General features: G+C 59.4%; 1 protein-coding gene across 1 annotated transcript; it reads left to right on the top strand.

The window, feature by feature from the left end:
* The first annotated feature begins 10097 nt into the window (after positions 1-10097).
* HEYL (hes related family bHLH transcription factor with YRPW motif like) lies at positions 10098-18638 on the top strand. Its single transcript, XM_062014349.1, has 5 exons — positions 10098-10288; positions 13625-13691; positions 14111-14194; positions 14653-14734; positions 16158-18638. The coding sequence occupies exons 1-5, from the start codon at positions 10209-10211 to the stop codon at positions 16790-16792; spliced, it is 948 nt and encodes a 315-aa protein (XP_061870333.1). The 5' UTR covers positions 10098-10208; the 3' UTR covers positions 16793-18638.
* The last annotated feature ends 1897 nt before the right edge of the window (positions 18639-20535 follow it).

Here is a 20535-nt window from a genome sequence, read left to right as displayed (position 1 = left end):
TGTGACACAGGGACCTCCCCTTGCTCCATGAACAGGCTTTTGTTGTAACCCTGACGTGTGGTGGAGTCCTGGATAAAAATACAATCTGGCAGGAGACTTTTGTCAACTTGATCTTCTCCCAGCCAGCAGGTGGGAGGCAGCAAAAGCTTTTCAGAGGAGATTTATTGCCGGGTTCATCCCAAGAGCGACGGTGCAGCTCTGGTGTTGGCTCCTCCCCACCAATAAGGGGAACAGATGGGTTAAGGGGAAGCAACAAATTCTCCATCTGTCACCAAATATAGCCAAGGAATGTCCATAGGCCCCAGGGCAGCATCTCTGCTAGGGCTGTTGGTTTAAGGGACACATAGCCCTCAGCAGAGAGTGTTCTTGTGCAGCCGTGCTGGCTGGAATGCCTTCCCTGCACCCAGCCCCAGCCCTGCAGGTTCTTCCCCCAGACGCCTGGAGGAAAAGGTCAAATTGCAGCATTGGTAAGGGCCCAAGTTGCACCAGTGGAAGCCCAGCTGGGCCCACCCAGCCCCCAGAGGTCAGGATGTCCGTGCCAAAGCCAAGAGATGCCTCTGACGTTGATGCAAAGGCAGCCTCAGGTCGCTCCTGGGGACCAGCACTGGGGACAAGGAGCCCAGGGGGCCGTGGGCTGAGGCCAGGCAGGAGGAAGCAGCAGCTCCCTGCAGTCAGGGTCATGTTGGGCTTGTGCAGTCCATGTGCTGGAAGCCTTTTGGGTCCTGTTGCCTGTTTTCTGAGCTTTTCCTTTCCTCAGGCATGGAAGGGCTTTGTGATGAGTGTGCTTGGAAATGCAGAACATGGAGGAGAAAGCAGAGGCTGAGCTGATGGAGCTGATGGAGGAGGGAGCTGCCACTCAGCTGTTGGCAGCACAGATGTTCACAAGGTAACCTCATCCTCTGAAGCACAAGAACGGCTGTGCATGACAGAGCCAGGATTCAACCCCAGGGACTCCCAGGGCTTCTCAGTGAGCGTGTCACAGCCCTGATGAGCAGCTGCATGGCACAGGGCTCAGGCAGAGCATGGCCTCAGCTCTCCTGGTGCTCACGTACGTAGGGTGAGCCATGACACCTGCCTGCCTCAGTTCCCTCAGCATCATGATGGAGAGCAGAATGATCCAGAGGTAACATCAGGTCTGGAGGATGAGTCCAGCTCCTTGCGGAAGAAGAGCAGAAATCCAGGAGTGTTGTTATGTGCAGGGAAATCCCATATCCCTGCAGTGGTGCGTGTGTGTGCCCCATGTCCCTGCAGTGGTGCGTGTGTGTGCCCCATGTCCCTGCAGTGGTGCCTGTGTGTGCCCCATGTCCCTGCAGTGGTGTCTATGTGCCCCATGTCCCTGCAGTGGTGCCTGTGTGTGCCCCATGTCCCTGCAGTGGTGCCTGTGTGCTCACAGCAGGTCCCAGCGTGTAGGGACCATGCAGATGACACCAAGAGGAGTGGGGACATGTAATTTTACCTCCCTTCTGGAGTGCAGAAGAGGGGGCAACAAATGCAAGCAGGGAGCTGCAGCCATCGCAGGAGGCTGAGACGTGGGGGCAGAGGAGCTGGTGACAGGGTGACAGAAACACCCCGAGCTGGAAGGGGAGATAAGAGGGGCCGGCGGCAGGAGAACAGCGACGGGCTCTCGCTATCGGCGCGAGGGGGCCGTGCCAGGCTCTGGACCAGCTCGTTCCTTCCACACTATTTATAGCAGCGTCTGCTGAGGCCTCTGTCACCGGAGCCTGACGTGGCTGTGCCGTGTGGGACGGGCCCTGGAGCCCACCAACGAAGCGCCGGCTCCAGGCAGCGTGTGAAGCCGCCCGAGGCAGCCGGCGGCTCCCTCAGCCAAGAGGCAGCTCCTCGCCAGCTCCTCCGAGGATGCACCAGACGGATGCTGTTTAAGGCCTGGCTGCTCACCAGAAAAGGGTCAGTGGGATAACCAGACCCACCTTCCACGCTGCTCCTGCCTCCCCACAGAACTGCCCTCCCACAGCTTGTCCAGCTCTGCCAGCCAGTGGTTTCCACAGCTCAGTGTAGCTGTGGGGATAGCTCCGTGTGTTTCCCAAACAACCCTTTGGTTACTGGGCTGGAGTGAAATGCAGTTGTGTAACTGCCCATTCCCTGCAGAGGGATTTGCCTTTTAACGAACTGCTGCTTCTCCCCAGCTCTGCTCAGGCCAGCAGAGGGGGAGATCTCTGTGTCCTGGCATTCTCCCATTCATGCAGCCATCGCTTCGTTACCAGGGCTGCACTTCAAAGCCTTCCTGGCAGCTCAGTGCTGGATAGCACTGTGCACATCATCCCAGCCAGGAGCAGGACAGCACTGTGCACACCATCCCAGCCAGGAGCAGGACAGCACTGTGCACACCATCCCAGCCAGGAGCAGGACAGCGCTGTGCACACCATCCCAGCCAGGAGCAGGACAGCACTGTGCACATCATCCCAGCCAGGAGCAGTGAGGGGTCGGTGCCGTCCTGGGTGCCCCAGCAGGGTGTCATCCCAGCACCCATCACAGGGATGAGGGGTGTTTTGGGTGCCATCCTGGGTGCCCCAGCAGGGTGTCAGCCCAGCACTCATCACAGGGGTGAGGGGGCCGTGGGGCTGCCCCGTGCAGCGCGGCTGGGGCCGTGGCAGCCTGTGCTGCGGGTGGGACGCACAGACCCCGCGTCCTCGCGCCTGCTCCAGGTGCGGCTGGGAATCATTAGGAGCTCTCAGCGCTGGGCTGAGTGTGGGAACTGGAGGAGAAAGCTGGAGAGAGGCCTTCTTTCATCTCCCCACTCCCTCCTCCCCCTGTGTCTGCCAAGCCTGGCTTCCTTTTGAATCTTTTAGCTTGTGCCAAGCGAGGGAGAAGAGGGAGGGGGGAATAAAGAGAAAAAGGGAAGAGAAAAAAAGCCAGCCAACCCCAAACCCACAGGAATGTGTCCAGGGATCTGGCTTCATTCAGCCTGCAGAGCCCTCAATACCCCGGCTCCCGCGCCGGGAGCTGAGGGAGGGAGGCAGCGGCTGCCCCGCCGCGGAGGCACAGGGAGAGCAAAGGGGCAGCGGCTGGGCACCACAGACACCGACACGGGGCTGCCTGGGACGGGGCTGCAGCATGGCCATGGGGCTGGGGAGGGGGGAGCCCCGAGGCTGCGGGGCGTGGGGAGGACTCTCGGTGTCTGGGTGATGCCGCAGCCACGTTTCATCCCGGCGTGGGGACGTGGCACAAGGCCACAGGGCTGCTGGCGGGGAGCAGCGGGTGAGGGCAGGAGGCTCGGGCGCTGCAGGACGATGGGGCTTTGGGTGTTTGACTGGCAGCCCACCTGAGCCCCAGATAATTAATTGTTTCCTCTCGTGGCAACAACGTTGGCCCCTGTGTCTGTGTGTGTGTGTGTGTGTGTCTATGTGTGTGTGTGTGTCTATGTGTGTGCACACATGTCGGCAGCTCCCACCGCTCCCCCAACCACGTTTCCCCTCCCGTCCCCACCGTGCACGGAGAGTCTGAGCTGCTCACAGCCACCTCCTCCATCCCTGTCCCCGGCTGGGCTTCCTCCAGCTGTGTGTAACCGTCAGATCTGGCTCAGCTGTGACGGCCGCTGCCTGGGCAGCAGCCCAGCTGTGAGCTGATGATGTGAGGGCTGGAGGTGGCAGAGAAGCACGTTGGGTGGCAGGGAGGGAAGGCACAGCTCCAGGAAGGAGCTCGCAGCTTTGCAGCCTGGCTGGCAGAGCCCTCGGTGGAATGGGCCAGTGAGCAGGCAAGCAAGTACTGAGGGTGGCCACTGGCCCCTGCTTGCCTCTGCTTCTGCTCACACAGGGACTGGAGACACAGGGCAGCTACAGATGGAAGCACCAGCCACCCCCCACTGCTGCACTGACACTTCATCTGGCAGTGGTATGTGTCACCCAAGAGTCCCTGCAGAGCTGTACACCCTCACCCCGCCCTGTGTGCCCTGGCTGTGCTCTGGGCACGTCCCCTGCGTGCTCCCTGCAGCCTGTTCCCACAGCACGCTGCCTGCAGGGCTGCTGCAGAGGCACAGGGCAGAGCTGGTGTGGGCACACAGCATGGCATGTGCTATCACGGGATCTCTTGGGAACTGCAGCCCATTCCTCTGGCAGCATTGTGCTTTGTTCCTTATTTATATCCCCGGGGTGGTGCCACAGGTGGGCAATTGTTCCAGCTGACAGCCTGAAAGGCCAAGAAACAAGATTTAACTTCCTGCTATTCAATTAGAGAAAGTGAGCATTCATCAGCAGCTGCTGGCTGCTGGCAGCCACAGACCCACCCGCAGCAGGCGCAGGAAGAGCTGTCCTGGGCAGGAAAGCTGCCTGTGCCACGGCCACATCAGCCCCTGCCCGCCAGAGCAGCTCCCCAGAGCCTCTAGGTAAGGCTGGACCTTCCCCTCCTGTCCTGCACTGCGGCTGCTGGCCTCTCAGCAAAGCAGTTTGCAGCTGTGTGGGTTGTAGGGGGACACTGAGCTGGGAGCAGCCACGGGAGGAGGGAGAGGCAGGAGCAGGGCAGCACTGAGCCTCCTCCCCGAGCTGCCCCATGGCTGCAGGTTCAGCATCTGCCCTGAACTCTGCGTGATCCCTGACCCCTGGGGCCGAGGGCTGGAGGCAGTGGAGGGGCCCTTTGGACCTGCACTTCTCCCCCTCTGCACCTGAAGCTTGTCCTGACCCAGGCAGAGGTGTGCAGAGGGGCAGGGGATGATCCCCATCCCTGCTGAATGAGGAGTGGGAGCCCCATTGTCCCTGTCTCCTGGCACGTGTGTGCTCTCCCTCGTGGTATTTTCAAGGCTGGCAAGGGAAGAGAGCTCCAGCGAGCTCCTAACGAGCCTGCTCCATCCTCCCACCAGGCACCCGCTCAGAGCCCCAGAATCCCTGAGTGGTGGGGGCTGGAGGGGCCCTGCAGAGCTGCTCCAGCCGCTAAAGCAGCTTCCCCTCCATCAGGGGCACATCGCTGAGGCCTCGTGCAATCCCGGCAGTGCCCGGGCTGTGGCGAGGAGCCAGGGGCTCCCTGGCAGCTCCAGCAGCCCAAGGTCATTCCTGCCCCAGTTCCTTTCCTTGCTCTTCCCCTCCTGAGGCCGATCCAATTGCAGAAGAGCCTCCTGCTGCCTGCTCTCCCCAACCCTTCCCGGCACCATCTGTCCCCGGCACGGCGGCAGCTCCGTGCTGGTGGCATTTCTGCTAAAGCTCCTTTTGTGCACCTCCGAGCTGCCTCTGGTTTTAATCCTTCCATCTCCACACGGACCCGGGGTGTCTTCCAAGCCGGTTGTGCTGCAGCTGGGATGGGCTCTGCGCTGCACATGTCTGTGTGCAGATGCCTCCAGGCACGCGCGGCCGTGCCAGACCCGCAGGGCACACGGGCACCCCGCGGGGCAGGGCCGAGCTGAGCACGGCCCCTGGCACGAACAGGGGCTGCTCCCCCACGCTGGGAAGGTAACACGCTGCAGCCCTGGCAATCAGCAGCCATTTATCCCTTTGGGAGCTGGGGTTTGAAGTGCTGCAGAGGCTGCTCGGTGCGTGCGGGTTGCTCTCGCCCCGTCCCCCGGGAGCGCTGCGAGGCGGCCGTGCCAAACCACTGGTCATGTCTGAGCGAAACTTGGTGCCTCGTGTCATTTCCATGAGGCTGGGAGGGCTCGGGGGGGATGTCTGTGAATGTTAAAGGCACTTGTGTAGCCGAGCACTGGAGGCACATGCTGTCATTACCTCTGCCGTGCCATCTGGCCGGCAGCAGCGCAGCCAGAACCAGGGGCTGTGGCACAGGAACGTTTTACAACAGAAAGCAATTAACCGAATAAAGCCCTTTTTAAAATCCAGTAATTAAAAACAGTCCCTCCCCCTTGTTTTCCTTTTAAGCTGAAAGTTGCTGTTTACTCATTTGCTTTACAAAGTGTGCCTTGTTGTGGCTTCAGAAGAAATGGAAGTTTGAAGTGGTTAGAGAAGAAAGGCTGCGGGGCTGGTGGCTCCAGGCAGGGCGGAGGGGCAGCAGCTCTCCAGCACGGCCTGTTTGTGTTTGTTCTTGTCTGCTCACAAGATCGCTAAACACACATTGAACAAGTGGTGAAACTGTCTACCAGCCCGATCTCTCTCCCAGGGTTCATGAGAAGAGGCCTGGCACATTAGCATTGCTGGGGGAAGGGGAGGGGGAGGACGGGCCTTTTGAAGGGTTGGTGTTTTGGGGCTGAGGGAGGGAAGGGCTCCGTGGGCAAGCCAAGTCCCAAACAAAGGCATTGTGTTCCCCCAGCCCTGGGGACTGGCCTGGGGGGAAGGCCAGCGCCTGGCTTCCCATCAGAGCTCCTCTCGGGGTGCAGCCCGAGGGCTCCTGTGTCCCTGCTGGGCTGGGCTCAGCCTGACCTTGCCAGGGAGGGCTGCAGCCTTTGTGCCAACCATCCCGTGCTGCAGCAGCTCTCCCTGTCTGCATCTCCCCTCCCAGCAGACCTGGGAGTGTCTGAGCCCTGCTTGTGTAGCCACGGTGGAGCCCCGACCTCGGTTTGTGCTCCTGGATGAGCCAGTAAGGCTGGCTGTCGGCAGGGCTGGTGCAACGTTAATCATCACCCATCACTGCTGCTCTGTGAGTGCCCAGTGCGTTTGCATCACTATGGGTGGGGAAACTGAGGCGTATCCAGGGCAGTCGGGACCGAGCCGCCGGCGTGGGCTGACACGGCCCGTCGGGTGCTCCCGCAGGATGGTGATGCTGTCCCTGGCTGTCCTGGGGACAGGCCCAGCTCACACCAGCCACCCACGGCTGTGGGTCCCAGCCTTGCCCTGGGCACGGGCTGAGGGGGACTGGCACCATCTGGTGAGACAGAAGCTCTTGCAGAGACGGCAGCAGCTCCACGGGATCCCGGCCGTGGGCCAGGATGGTGCCTCATCCCACAGGGTTGATGGGTGTGAGGAAACAGGGCAGAGAGGGCAGCACCGAGTCTCAGCCGGGTCTCCAGCAGATCCAGGATCTGTCCTGTCCCTGCCTGGGGAAGGGTGAGGCTGTGGCTTTGTGGGAAAATGTTGTTTTTCCCTCCCCTGGACTGCCCTCAGCCGTCGGCTGAGCCGGCTCGGGGTTGCGTGGGCTGGGGAAGTTAGGGGGGGGGGTAACAATTGTAGTGCCTCTGGCTTGGAGCCCAGCCACGGCAAACAATCCTCTCCTGGCCACGCTCCAGATCTGACAGAACATGAGGTGATATCGTATTCCTACCTACAGGCTTTCATCCCAGATCACCTCCCGAAAGCCCTGCGTGCTTCTCCCGCCCGATGGGTCCCTCTGCTCAGCCACAGAACAAGCTCATCCACGGCTCTGCAGCCAGGGATCCCGGCCAGCAGCCCTGCGAGGCCTCTGCCTTTGAAATTACAGCTGTGGGTCTGGCAGCCAGTGGTGGGACCTGAGGTTAGGAGGTGATGTTGACTGAAGACGTGCGGACAGGGCATTCCAGGCATGCACGGGGTTAAATCAGAGGTGTCAGTTCACGGGGAGGTAACAGATATGTCCTGCTCCCTGTGTCTCTGGCTTTCCAGGAGCTTTGCCCTCCCTCCCACATTCCAGCTGCTGCAGCTTTTCACAGCTGGCCACTCTCTGGGGACATTTCCCAGAGCTGAGCAGGAGGGAGGGAAGGAGGAACCGTGGTCCCTGCACAGGAGGGAGGGTGGTCCCTGGGCTGACCCTCACCCCCTGACAGGGAGCCTTGGGCTACAGCCCTTCACCCCCAGGAGCAGGTTGGCACAGGCAAACCTGGGCAGTCCCAGGGCCCTGGCAGGGATCCACCCTCAGCCTTGGCCCAGAGAGCTTTTCCTGCTGCAGAGAAGGGACATCAATCTTTGCAGCTCACTTATTCCTTGGCCTCCAAAGCAGGGTAGCCAATTAGTGCTGGGTGTGATGGATGGCTTATCCCCGGCCTCGTGACACCCATCCTCTGGCAAAAGCTCCCACCACACAGAGGCACAGCCAGCCAGCAGCAGAAAGGCTGTTTCTGCCCTTAGACCCCTTTTCCCTGTCCCTGGCATCAGCCCTTGTCTGCCGTGGGGCAGCTTTGGAGCCTGCCTGCCCTCACAGGCAGCTCAACCCCTTTAATCCCTCCCTGTCGTGTCCCCTGACCCGGCCTGTGAGGGGCTCTGGGTTCAGATGGCCCCAGCAATCCCCCCGGGCTGGATTCTAAACCACTCTCCAGGAGCACAGGCTGCAAAACGGATCTGATTACAGCACAAGTGGGTTTCGGGGCCCCTGCTCTGTTCATAATGAAGTGTAATCCTAGAAAAACATGTTGCCAATTACACTTCAATTGAACCCAGATAATGATGCTCAGACAGAGCCCAGAAAAGATGGAGTATGGACAGTGAATTCCTTTCTCATGCAGAAGTGTCCCTGCGTGGCAGGTCTGGGCTCTGCCTGGTGCAGGCTCAGAGTGATCCGAGCAAGAGCCTGAAATAACCAACCTTTGGATCCCATTTAAACGGTTTTATCAGTGGAAAGAGAATTAATCTCTCAAAAACACATGTTTGTGGGAAGTTTAGTTTGGAGATGTGTGTGTTTTTAACTGAAATCACTTTGGGAAGGGAGGAGGAGCAGGTCTCCAAATGGCTGAAATAACACGTTTCTGATTCCTCTGGTTCAAAGTAACTTTCCCTTTTGGAGCATAAACTAAGAACAGCTCGCTGCCTTGGTCACTTTTTGTGGTGAAAACAAGAGATCACACCTACACAAGCAAGGTGCTACAACCTGAAGTGAATGTTTTCTTCTTTTCCCCTGGTTTACACACGCTTCTGAGCTGTGGCTTTTCCACTCCAGCACAGCACAGCGGGGTCAGGTCTCTGTGGTTCTGCTCTGGGAGGGACCACGACGTGGTCCAGGCTCCAAAAGCAGCCCCAGGGGCCTTGTGCTGTTGCAGGGAGCTGGGCTGGGGCAGGGTACGGGGGGCTGGCTGCGGTGGGAGGTGTGAGCAGGCAGCTGCCTCTGGGCCTGTGGGTGCAGCACGGGTGAGGTGGCAGCGATGGCAGAGATGGCTGAGGCAGACAGCAAACACTCACAGGTGATGAGCTGGCTCAGCTGCCTGTTACCATCACCACGGGCTTTGCAAAAGGCTTTGGGAAACCCTCATGTTGCCAGATCTCAGCACTGATTAGTGGTTCCCCCCCCCAAATAAAAGGCATTATTTTTGTACTGCAAGCCTCCACTTCAGCTCTCTGCCTCCTCCCCTCTCTCTCTCCCACACGCACACGTTTTGCTGCCTTGGGGGATTTGAGCAGCACAGGGCTCTGAAAAACAGCCTCCTAGCTCCTTCCTGCAAGCTCGGGGAGAGCGAGATGCTCTGGAGCCGCCGGGCTGTGGGTCTGAGCGTCCAGCAGTACGGAACGAGACCAGAAACCATCCTGGGGTCATGAACACCACGGCTGGGCTTTGCTTGGTTTGTTTCACAGAGTAGGTCTCAAATGCTCTGGCAGTGCCCTGAGCTGGCACTTGAAGACGCTCCAAGGCTGTGGGAGCGTGGCAGGGGGCCAGGCTCCCGGCGGGACCACCGCGGCACAGTGCTGGGGTGGCAAAGCCATCCCGGCGCCTCGGAGCGCGGTGCCAGCGCTGCCATCGCAGCCCTGGGCCGTGGCCACTGATCGATCCCAGGCGAGGGCCGGCGGAGCCCCCGGCAGCCCCGCGCTGCGCTTCGCCCGAGCTGCTTTCCATCTGAATCACGCGGCGGGGGCTGCGCGGCGCGGGGCCGGGCGCGGGGCCGGCAGACATGTGTGTGCGTGTGGGGCTGGATGTTGATTTTTCCCTGAAACAACTCAAGGCTTTATCAGTCCCATCTCTTTCCCACGGTTTTCTGTTGCCAGTGAGGTCACTGGTCCCTTTAAACTGGGGCTGAGGCCAATGTGCAGCGGGTGGAAGGGGGGGCCGCGGGCAGGAGGGAGGGGAGGGGGGACAGGAGACGGTTCACACAGACTGTTCCTTTTACAGGAAGACTTGGGATTTCGACCAGCGAGCGGGAGGAGGCGGAGGGGGCGGGAGGGGGGGGCCTGGGAACCTGGGAGCGCCGGCGCGGCCGCGTAATCCGTCACTCCCGGGAGATGTCTCATTAACCCATTAACCGGGAGGCTGGGGAGGTGCCGGGGGGGTGCGAGGCAGAGAGCGGGCAGGGGAGGAGCCGTGCGGGGCGGGCGCTGGGGCAGCTCCTCCGCTTCCCCCAGCACGCAGGGGCAAAAGCCGCGGTGGCCACCGAGGCCACGCGTGGGGCAACCTCGCAGAGCCCAGCGGCCCTTCCCGCAGCGAGGATGAAGCGGCTGTGCGAGGAGAGCTCGTCCGACACCGAGTCTGACGGTACTATCGACGTGGGTCGGGAGGAGGAGTACAGGTGAGGGGCACCGTGTCGGCTTCGGGGTTCCCGCTGCGGGGCAGCTCCGCATCCTGCGAGGCGGGGACTGGGGGTGGGAGCGGGATCCCCGGCAGCGGGCACGGCGCTTGCGGCAGCTCCGGTTGAGCTGCTCGGGGAGCTGGGTCCTGGCAGCGGGGAGGGAGCACCGGGGCTGACCCGGCACCTCGCGTAACCCCATCGCGCTGGGCTGGAGCACCCCAGTGCGCCGAGGGGCGGATGCCGGCGTTAGGAATGGCCCCCAAGAAGAAACCCAAGTAGTGATACAAGTCTTAAAGCCGTCTTAGGAGACGATTGCGTTCAACAAAATGCCTCGCTAAGCCCAAGCGCAATTGCCTTCTCCTGCCAGGTGGGGAGAAGGGCAGCTCTGATCTTGTGTAGCGGGAGCCCGTTTGCTCGCAGGTCCCTGCACCCCGAGATGGAGCAGTTCCCCCTTCCCCCCCCGAGCAAAGGTCCCGCTGCAGTCCCGTCGACCCGAGGGCTCCCGGGGAACGTGGAAGAAATGAGGTTTTGCACGAGAAACGCATCGCTGTGCTCGTGCATTTGTAATGCACCAGCTGGGGCTTCGGCCGCTCCCGCCGGGGGAGCCCGGCCAGCCCGGGGTGCCCCGCTTCAAGGAAAGCTTTGCAGGCTCCGTCCCGTCACTGCTGAGCCGCTGCTTCGGCTCTGGGGCTTTGCTGGTCGGGGAAATAGCGAGGGAAGAGTTGAGGACGGGACCTTTGTGTGGTTCCTCAGGCAATGTCCTCGGGCTGCTGGCAAAGGGCATCCATCCCCACCGTGCCGTGCCAGCCGGGCTGCGGGCGTGCCGACAGCGCTGGCCAGCGGGGAAGGGCTCTGTTATTTGTTCCCATCCAAAAATCTGCTGCTCTTGGGCTCACTTCAGTAGCTAACTGTCCCCTCTCCTTCTGCATCCAGCGAGGGCCCAGGTGAACTCATCCCCCTTTGCTGTTGGGTATCCTGAGCGAGGTGCCTCTGCCTGGTGCCCAGCCCAGATGTGCTGTGGGACAAAACCTTTGAGTCTGCTTCTCACGAACACAGCCACAGCTGAGACAGGGATGTCCAACACAGAATGTCCTGTGTAAATTCACTGACCCCTTTCCAAATGCATCAGTCTTTAGCTCACCTTCCTGCTGCACATGCAATGCATCCCACCTCTTCCCATCAGCACAGCACCCTGTGGAGGAGACAGAGGAGCTGTCATATCACTGGCTTGCAGTGAGCAGTAACCAGGGGGTTTTGGTGTCTCTCTGGTGATGCTGACACGTTTGTGCTCTCAAGGCAGAGGCAGCAGCGGGCAGCTGCGAGCTGGGCATTTGTGTGCATCTGCTGCTCATGTCACGCAAAGCCGTGGCCAGAAGGCTCACTCCTGCCCTGACCAGATCCCACCCTGTGTGATCACTCCTGCCCTGACCAGATCCCATTTGTGTGATCACTCCTGCCCTGACCAGATCCCACCCCCTATCTTGAGGGTCCTGCCTGGGACACAAGGAGCGAGGTGCAGAGTGGGGCAGAGGGAGGCTGCTGGGATGGGCTTCCCAGCCCAGTGTGCCCAGTACCAGCAGTGGAGTGGTTTGTGCAAACCAGTTCCCTGCAGAGCGGGGATGAGTCACGCTGGGTGTGAGGCTCTGCTGGGTGCCTGTCACAGGCTCAGACTCTGGGGTCACTGCTCCATCTGGGGCTCTGGTGTTTCCTTTCTTTTTGTTTTGAACAAACAGCCGAAGTTCTGCTGTAAGCAATGAAGTGCAGCGAAGAGCAGGGCAGCGATTCCAGGCACCAGGGAGCAGAATTACGGCACCTTTCATGTGGTTCAAGTCTGTCAAACGGATTTTACAATATCTTTTGCAGCCAGCTGTGTCTCCAAAGCCACATGTGGGGCTTCAGCTCACACAGAGCAGCACATTCCCTGTCTCAGGGTCCCTGAGTGCACGCTCAGCATCGCTGTGCTGGTCGGGGAGCAGCCAGGGGCTGCAGAGCCCCTTCTCACACAGACCTGCTCACCACGGGTGTGTTTGCGTAGCCTGGCAGTGCGTGTTGGTGCTTGTGAAGCCAGCCAGCACCTATGCCCAGAGAAAGCCCACCCAGCAGACATTCAAATCGGGTACCTGCGTGGAGATGAGCGCAGCAGTCAGCAGAAGAACGTGTTATTTTGTCTGATTGTGTAAAACCACTTCTGAAGGTGCCTTGTCTTTTTAATGGGCTGAGTTTGGTCTAGTCCCTGGTTGCTGGGCAGACAGCACTGTCTCTGCACAAACATCTTGAACAGACTGCTCTTAAAATGCCTCATCATGAAAAGTCTTTTGGTTTCACTGGGTGAGCCCAGGTGCCCTGTTCCAGGCCTGCGTCTCACAGTGCTGGGTCCCTGCAGTGCTGTGCTGGGGGTGCAGCCTGACAGCGTGTTCAGGACCCTGCACTCAGCTCCTACTCAGAGGGAGCAGCCCTGCTCGGGGTGGGGTGGGAGGAGGAATGGCTCCCCGAGCAGAGGGGTTTTGCTCCCAGGGGTTTCCCACACCTGATTTTCCATCCTTTGAGGACCTAAGGGTTGAACTTTGCCACCCTGTGTATGTCTGGTGCTGAGCTTTGGTTGTCTTCAGCCTCCCCCATGCCCACTGGGCCCAGGATGGTTTGTGGTGCCCTTCCCCTCAGCCTGTCCTAACCATGTCCCTCGAGCAGAGCAGAGTCCCTGCTCCGTCACCTCCCCCTGGATTTCCCCCTGCCCCTCTGTCTGGTTCAGGAGTGTCTGTGCATTCAGACTATCACAGCCCACCCCAAAAACTGTGGTGGGTGGAAGTGACTTTGCAGGAAGCCCTCAGAAACCACATCAACGCTGCCGTGAGCCTCACCCTGAGCAGCCCTTTGCAGCCGCCCTGGGTGGGAGCTCAGATACCCGCTGGAGCTCTTGCAGCTCTGAGCTGCAAAGCCCTGCAGCCAGGGCAGGCTCAGGCACGAGAGCCAGGAGCTTCACACATGGAGGAAAGAAAAGCCCACGACTCCAGAGCTCAGATCCGTGCTTTTCCAGCCCTGTGGAGGTGTCAGCATGGACAGAGGCTGAAGGAGACGTGTGCCTGGCAGTTTGGTGCAGAAACCTGTCACGGGCTGGGGGGGAGAGTCTCGGAGGGCAGAGAGTGAGGTTTGAGCCTCTGCTTGGCTCCCTGTCCCCAGATCCTGAGCTCTGTGTTATGGGTAAAAATGAGATGGGAACCACAGAAGATGTTATTCAGGGTGGGGAAGCTGCAGATGGCAAACGTGTGTCAAGCATATGTGCACCAGAGGTTCCTCTCCAGCTGGCACGAGGAATGAGTCCCTCTTCTTCCTTTGCAGCCACGTCTCCAGGTCTGTGTCTCCCACCACGACGTCTCAGATCCAGGCTCGGAAGAAGCGGAGAGGGGTGAGTCCCATTCTGTGGAGCAGGGTGGCTGTTCCTGCTGGGGGGTCAGGCTGGGGCTCCCCGTCACACCTCCTGTGTGCTGTGGGCATGTCCTAACTGGGGGGGACAGCCCAAAATCAACTTTACACCATTCTCCACTCCATTGCCTGCAGAACTCTCCCCACAGCCATCTGGAGAGGATTTTGCAGAGGTTTGGCCTCAGATCTGTCAGAAAGGGGTGAGGATGGGGTGCAGGAGAGCGAGTTCCCTGGGCTCATCCCACCAGTCAGTTAAAGTTGCTTTGCTCAGCTTTTGCACCCAAATCATTTACTGCTGTGACCCTGTTTGAAGCCCCTCTCTCAACCTGCCATGGCTGCTACTGAGGGCTTTGCACCCCTGAGCTGTGCCTGTGAATGACTCTGCTTCTGTCTGTCCCACAGATAATTGAGAAGCGTCGCCGCGACCGCATCAACAGCAGCCTCTCGGAGCTGCGGCGCCTGGTGCCCACCGCCTTCGAGAAGCAGGTGTGTGTGTGTCTGTGTGTGTGTGATTCCCACCCAGCCTCCTGCATTCCAGCAGCAGGAAGGGCAGAGCTGCCCTCAGAGTGAGGAAGTCTGGAGCAATGCCACGTCTGTCTTAGCGCTGGCCCTTTGGGGAGTGAGCACTTGGTGAAGCTGGGCAGTAAAAGGACGTTAACAGGTACTGAGGAGCCCTGAGGAGGATAAATCCAATCCACAAAGTGATTTGCAGACATGAGGATGCACAGAAATGGGGATTTTTCAGTTTGCATCGGAAGCAGCTCCATTTTCTACTGACTTGATGTAAAAACCAGAGCCAGTGCCCAGCACGAATGTTCCAAGCTGAGCACTCTTGGGCTTCAGGGAGGTTTGGGGGCAAAACTCTGCTCCTGAGAGGCACAAAACTCCAGACCATCAAATCATCAACTGCTCTTTTATTTTTCTTTCCTGCTTCCAACACACAGGGATCTTCCAAGCTGGAGAAGGCAGAAATCCTACAAATGACAGTAGATCACTTAAAAATGCTTCACGCTACCGGAGGAACAGGTATGAGGCGCTTTGACAAGCGAGTGGGTGAGGGGAAGGTGGAATCCTGGAAGGGCAGCTCCCCATCCGCTGCAGCAGTGAGCTGTATCTTGCTGCTGGTGTGCCTCGCTGACCCCAGCCAGCACCAGAAGGGAAGCTGCCCTGCCTGCTTCCCACGGGAAGCGTTTCTGGAGGGTGGGCAGATGATGTGTCCTATGGCTCAGCATCACGCCCCTGCATTTGGCAGAGTGGGGCAGGCGGGATGGCAAATCCCCCAGGCCTGCAGGGATGGCACCGCTGCCCTTGTCACACACCCCTCGAAAAGCTGCCCAGGCAGGGGTGTGCTTAGTCCTGCTCAGAGATGGAGCCTGCTTCCAGAAAAACAATATTAAAGTCTTTACCTCCTCCCTGGGATCCATTTCCTGCAGAGGCTGAGTTCTGCATGGGGACTCTGCAAATAAACAAGGCTTTTTTCCCTTTCTGTTCTTTTTCCCCCCCTCTTCGTGTCTCTTGGTTGTTGTAAGAAGAGAGAGGCAGCCCTGTGTGAAACCAACAAAGGTCTTATTTGTACTGAGGCCTCAGCACAGACCCTCTGTCCTGTTCCAGTTAACAGGATGGAGATCACAGCTCCAGTAAAGAAGCCTCTGGCTTGCTTACCACCCGGTTTTGGCTTGCTGGGGACATTGCTGGCATCCAGGCTTTGGTTCAGAGCTGTAACTTGGTCTGGAACATTTGTTTAGATATTCAGTTTGACTGCACTGCAACAAAGGGCTGTATTGTCAGGAGAGACCCCGTCAGGCAGAGTGGTCCAGCGCTTCACTGTGCTGGGACATTCTCTGCTTTATTGCCTGTCGTCTCACGAGGCTGCGAGTCGGGAGCAGGAGCCTAAAAACCAGCCATCAGCTGCACTTGATCTTGTTGATTCCTGTGGCTTTGAGCTTCCTTGGCCCAGTGCTTTTGGTTCTGTGGCTGTGCTGTGCCCTTCAGGCAGACGCTTGTTTAAATGAGGGATAAAGGCTGGGACCTGGGCAGAGGCAGCCGGTGCCAAGCTGTGCATTGAGCAGCGTCCCGCTGCTCTGCAGGAGCGGGGAGGGATGGTCCCTGTGCAGAGAGGAACCCGGTGCCCATGTACCCACAGCAGAAAGAGCTGAGAGACCAGTTAGAAAAAATGTCTTCCTTCCTGAGCACAGCTAATGAACCCTCTTACATTCATCTCACATGCTGGAGTAAGAGGCTTCACGACCCTGGCAGCTCCATCCCCAGGAGATAACGGCAGATGCTATTCTCATAGCCCGGACACCCACTTGTCCATCTGCTCCAGGAACATCACCCGGCAGCAAAGTGCCTCAAGTGACAGACACAGTGCAGTGGAGAGGGCAGCGAAACCAAAGCACATTCCTCAGCTCTGCACGGGCTCACGCTCACCCCGCTCCTCTCCTCACAGGCTTCCTGGATGCTCGAGCTCTGGCTGTGGACTACAGGAGCATCGGCTTCCGCGAGTGTCTCACCGAGGTTGTCAGGTACTTGGGCATCCTGGAGGGCCAGAACGCCGCCGACCCCATCCGCCTGCGCCTCCTCTCGCACCTCAACAACTACGTGGCGGAAATGGAGCCGTCGCCCGCGGCCGCCTCCCTGCTGCCCATCCACACGTGGCCGTGGTCGTTCCTGCACGGCGCCGCCGGCCCCCTGCACGTGCCCCGGCGCGAGGCCGCTCCCGTTCTCCTGACTGCATCTTCCCTGGCGTACCCGCGCCCGGCCCCGCGCCCGGCCCCGCCGCGCCGCGGCCCCACCGAGCACCGCGCCTCGCTGCCCGGCAGGATGGGCTCCTCCGGCCGCAGGGCCCGAGGCTCGGCGCCGCCCGTGCCCAGGATGCCGTCGCCAGCGGCCGTGTTGCGAGAGGGCTCGTCCAAGGGCAGCCAAATCGCCGCGTTCCTCTTCTCGCCGGCCCCCGCCGCCGGCCCCGTCCCGCCGGCCTACACGGCGCCTCCTGCCTTGGGCGCTGCCACGCAGGGACCCGGCATCAGGGTTGGCACATCCAGGATCTGCCGCTCCTGGGCGACTGAAATCGGGGCTTTCTGACCCTGCCCTTCGGAGACAGGAGTTCTACAGCACTCGTTGCCCACGGGCCTAAGAACAAACTGGGCTGAAAAGGCATCTTTCCTGCTTTGCAGAAGCCAAGGATCCACAAAGAAAATTCTCTTCTCCCTCCCTCCGTCTCTCCCTCCTCGTGCTGCCTTCTGTGCCTCACCAGCACACGGCCCCGCCTCGTGATGCCCACAAATCACATCCAACCCCATGCACTTGTCTGCAGGCGGCTCCACTCAGACCCTGCGGCTGCGAGGGAGGGGGCACAGGCAGACCCCAATGCAGCTCCTCCTCCAGCAAACCCTCTGCAGAGCCCAGCCTTGCTCTGCTGGAAAGCAGCCAGCCTTGAAATGCTGTCAGGCCTCCTTGGGGACTCTGAGCTGCCAGACAGAGACTTGCTCCTGCCAGTTCCCTCTGCTGTGTCCCCCAGCTGCAGCACCTCGTTTTGCTGTGGTGGGAGAGATGCAGCTTCCCTGGTCTCCAGCAAGGCTGCAGCCCGCCCTCGCCAGCTCCCTCAGCAAGCTGCCTGCCTGCTAATCCCCTTGCTTTCCTCGCTGAATTACCAGCTTCTTCCCCTTCTGTGCCCTTAAGGTGGAGCGAGGCAGCAGCTTCACAGAGCCCGTTCCCAGTGCCCAGCCCAAGCGCTGGCTCCCTGGGCCTGGGGCTGCTGCAGCCTCTGCCCCACACCAAGGTGTGAGGAGGCCAGACAGGATTGCAAAGGGATCCCTGACACGGAGGCAAAGGCTCTCAGAGCCAAAGGGAGAAGAAAAGGCCTTTTCCTCTGCCAGTGTCCCTGCTGGAGCCGTCTCTCCTCCATCCCTGCTGAACAGCCGTGACTGCAAAAGGAGGGAATGGGGCAGACCAGGCTGCGCTCCAAGTGCCTCCCTCATTCTCTCGTAGCCCTGCATCCCTCACCCTCTTTTCCCACACACAGTGTCTCTTTTCTTCAGCACCATGTTTTGGTCTCACACTGCTTATCCCTCTCCCTGGGCCAGGACTAAAACCCACTGAGGTTTCACTGTAGACCTTGGGCAAGGTCTGGCTCTGGTCCCAAGAGCTTTTCCTGCTTTGGCCTGCATGCCCCTAGATAACTGACACAGCAGATATGCCTCTGCTTCTCCAGCTGTCCTCCCCTTCTCTCTTCCTTGGGCAGAAAGGAACAGAAACTTGAAGCTCTTGAGGTCCCCCTGCTCGTGTGCCACGTCCCTGACTCCCGTGGTGGCCAGGGCAGGGTCTCCCAGTGCCCCCCTTGTCTGAGCAGCCCCTGCTCCCTGTATCTGTGCCTTGACTCGCTGGGACAGACGTGCACAATAGCCAGGACCCAGCTGCATGCCCACCCCAAGGAGCCTCGCCCGTCTCTACAGCACTGTGACACAAGTGTGGAAAGGTCGGTGCAAGGAAAGGTGAGGAAGAGGGAGAAGATCTCGTTTGAACGGGAGAGGCTTTCTCCATGCCCCGGGGCCAACGTGCAGCCGGCCAGGCTGTGTGCAGGAGCTGCTCTTTGTGTTCCTGCCCCCTGTGTTGCTGAGGTGTGGACAGGCTGCTGTTTGCACAGCCAGTCCCTCCCAGCTGTTCTGATGAAAGTCATCGCACTTCACACAGAGAAACGCCTCCACTGCTTCCCCTCACCCGTGTCCCCAAGTGCCAGAATCAGCCAGGAACAACATATTCCCTTTGGTAAAGTCAGGGGAGGTCCTCAGGGCCCCCGGCTGTTCCTGCAGCTGGTCGGCACGCTCCAGCTCACAGCGAGTAGCCCGGCCTCACTTCACACTGTGCAGAGCTGTTAGATTCACGAGCTGTGACATCCAGCAAAGGTGTCAAATAAAGTCTTTCAAACGCACGTCCTGGTTGTGAACTGTAGTGTTGATGTGACTCTGTTCTGCTCACCTGGCATAGCTGCCAGTTTTGGAGCAGGTGAGCTTTTGTTCCTGAAAAGCTTCAGGTAACGTGTAGCTCGGAAAGGAACGTCCTTGTTGCTCCTTCCTGAGCTGCTGCTCGTGGTATCTCTGGCCCTGTGAGTTTTTACTTTGCAGACCACTCTGTGAGCTGCAGTCAGCCGGGCAGCGCTTGCCCTGAGACTGCCAAGAATCCGGGACACAGAACAAATAATTCATTTAGCTCCCAGTGTCCACAAGAACGTCAGGGAACAGGCTGTGTCCAGCAGAGCCTTGCAGCCAGGCGCCCAGGGCTGCCCTCGCGCTCCTGACCAAAACAATCCCGCTGCATCCCACTGCCGGGAAACGCTCAGGGCTAAACACAGAGGCACAGCTGAGCTTGTCTCTGTTTTAAGGAAAGGACCAGTAGATGATCCCTCTGCTGAAAGATGCTGGGAGAATTTTCTGGGGAATGGTGGGAATTCGACTTCCTTTCCCATAACTCCTCCTCGCTCCAAAATGCCTTTCAAACCGCCCATAAATCCCCAGCTCAAGTGCTGCGCTGGGAGCTGCTGGAAGGGAGCAGCTGCAGCTGTGTGTGAGGAGGAACGCAGGATCCGTCTGGAAGCGCTGAGACACCCCACCAGCAAGAACAAGGCTATTGATGACGGGTCACCCTGCTGGTGCCTGGGCTGCTGACCTGGCTGGGAGCTCAGAGCTCTGCTGGGGCCTGGGCCAGGGAGAGGAACAGACCTACCCTCTGTGGGAGGCAGGCACACAAACCAGCCCTGCGGGCTACAGCGGGAAACAAAACAGAGACAGTGGAAAAAAACCCCACTTCCTGATCCCTGCTGATCAAACGGGAGCTGCAGCGGGTGGGAGGGCAGCGCTTCAGGCCCGTGGGGTTTTTCTGCCCACAACAACATGGTGATTAGAGCAGTAGCCCCAGACTGCAGCTTCATTGTTTTTTTTCCCAGGGTTTTCTTTAGCCTAAGCGTCTCCCCTAACACATCCAGGCAACTTTTGATCTGCCCTGCGAGGGAAATCCCCGAACTCTCCATGCACTCTCTTCATCCTTGTTCTTCAGGCAAAACCCCATAATGAGGAGGCCCATGGGAACGCGTGGGCTGCGGCGGGCGCAGTCCGGCCGGGCCACCCGAGCTCCAGCTCCCACGGCAGCGAGCCTGGGACCAAACACGGGCCCGACGAACCAGCTGCTTGGAGGGAAACAAGGCCACTTGCAGGCTGTGTGAGATTTGCCATGCAGCAGGTGCTCTGGCAGCAGGGGAGTGCTGCTCTCCCAGATTCCCCTGTGTGAAAAATGTGGCTTATCTCAGCTCTGCTCCTGCCCGCCCCGGGTGTAATTCCCTCCTTCCTGCGGTTTTTCTGCTTGTGCTGCAATCCCGGCCTGCCATCTGCTGGTAAAATCCCAAAGCTAAGGAGGAGAAATCCTAAACCGGGGTCAATCAACGTCTGGCTCAAAACTTGCAAACCGTGTTGAGAAAGGGGATGATCTGACGGCCACCAGCAGCTGAGCTCCCACACGGCAGCAGAGCGGCTCGGGAGGCCTCTGGCTGATGGGTCTCACTTCAGCGTCGTGGCTGGGGATAGACTGGTGGGATGGAGAGGTTAAAGTATGTAACCTTTGCTCCAGGCACTGCTGAGGATCTTAAGAGGGCAAACGGGGAGGAAGTCAGTCATTGCTGGACAGAGAAGATAAGCAAGTCTTCAGGAGAAACAGACCTCCTTTGCGGAGTTAGTATACAAAGAGAGGGAAGACGCCTTGGTGTAAACTTGGCACTAACAAGCAAGTCTACAAGCTGAAAGGCAAATTTGGGTGCTGATCGATACTGAGCATCCTGG

This window comes from Colius striatus, chromosome 24 (genome assembly GCF_028858725.1).
Source record: "Colius striatus isolate bColStr4 chromosome 24, bColStr4.1.hap1, whole genome shotgun sequence".
In the NCBI taxonomy this organism is placed as follows: Eukaryota; Metazoa; Chordata; class Aves; order Coliiformes; family Coliidae; genus Colius; species Colius striatus.
Note: the sequence above shows the minus strand (reverse complement) of the source record. Positions and strands in the feature narration are given on the sequence as shown.

Bases quoted from the DNA above. Each gene is read 5' to 3' on its own strand.
- HEYL (XM_062014349.1), top strand. From the start codon at position 10,209: ATGAAGCGGCTGTGCGAGGAGAGCTCGTCCGACACCGAGTCTGACGGT. The intron at 14,195-14,652 runs GTGTGTGTGTGT...TCCAACACACAG, and splicing joins CCACCGCCTTCGAGAAGCAG to GGATCTTCCAAGCTGGAGAA. The intron at 14,735-16,157 runs GTATGAGGCGCT...CTCTCCTCACAG, and splicing joins TCACGCTACCGGAGGAACAG to GCTTCCTGGATGCTCGAGCT.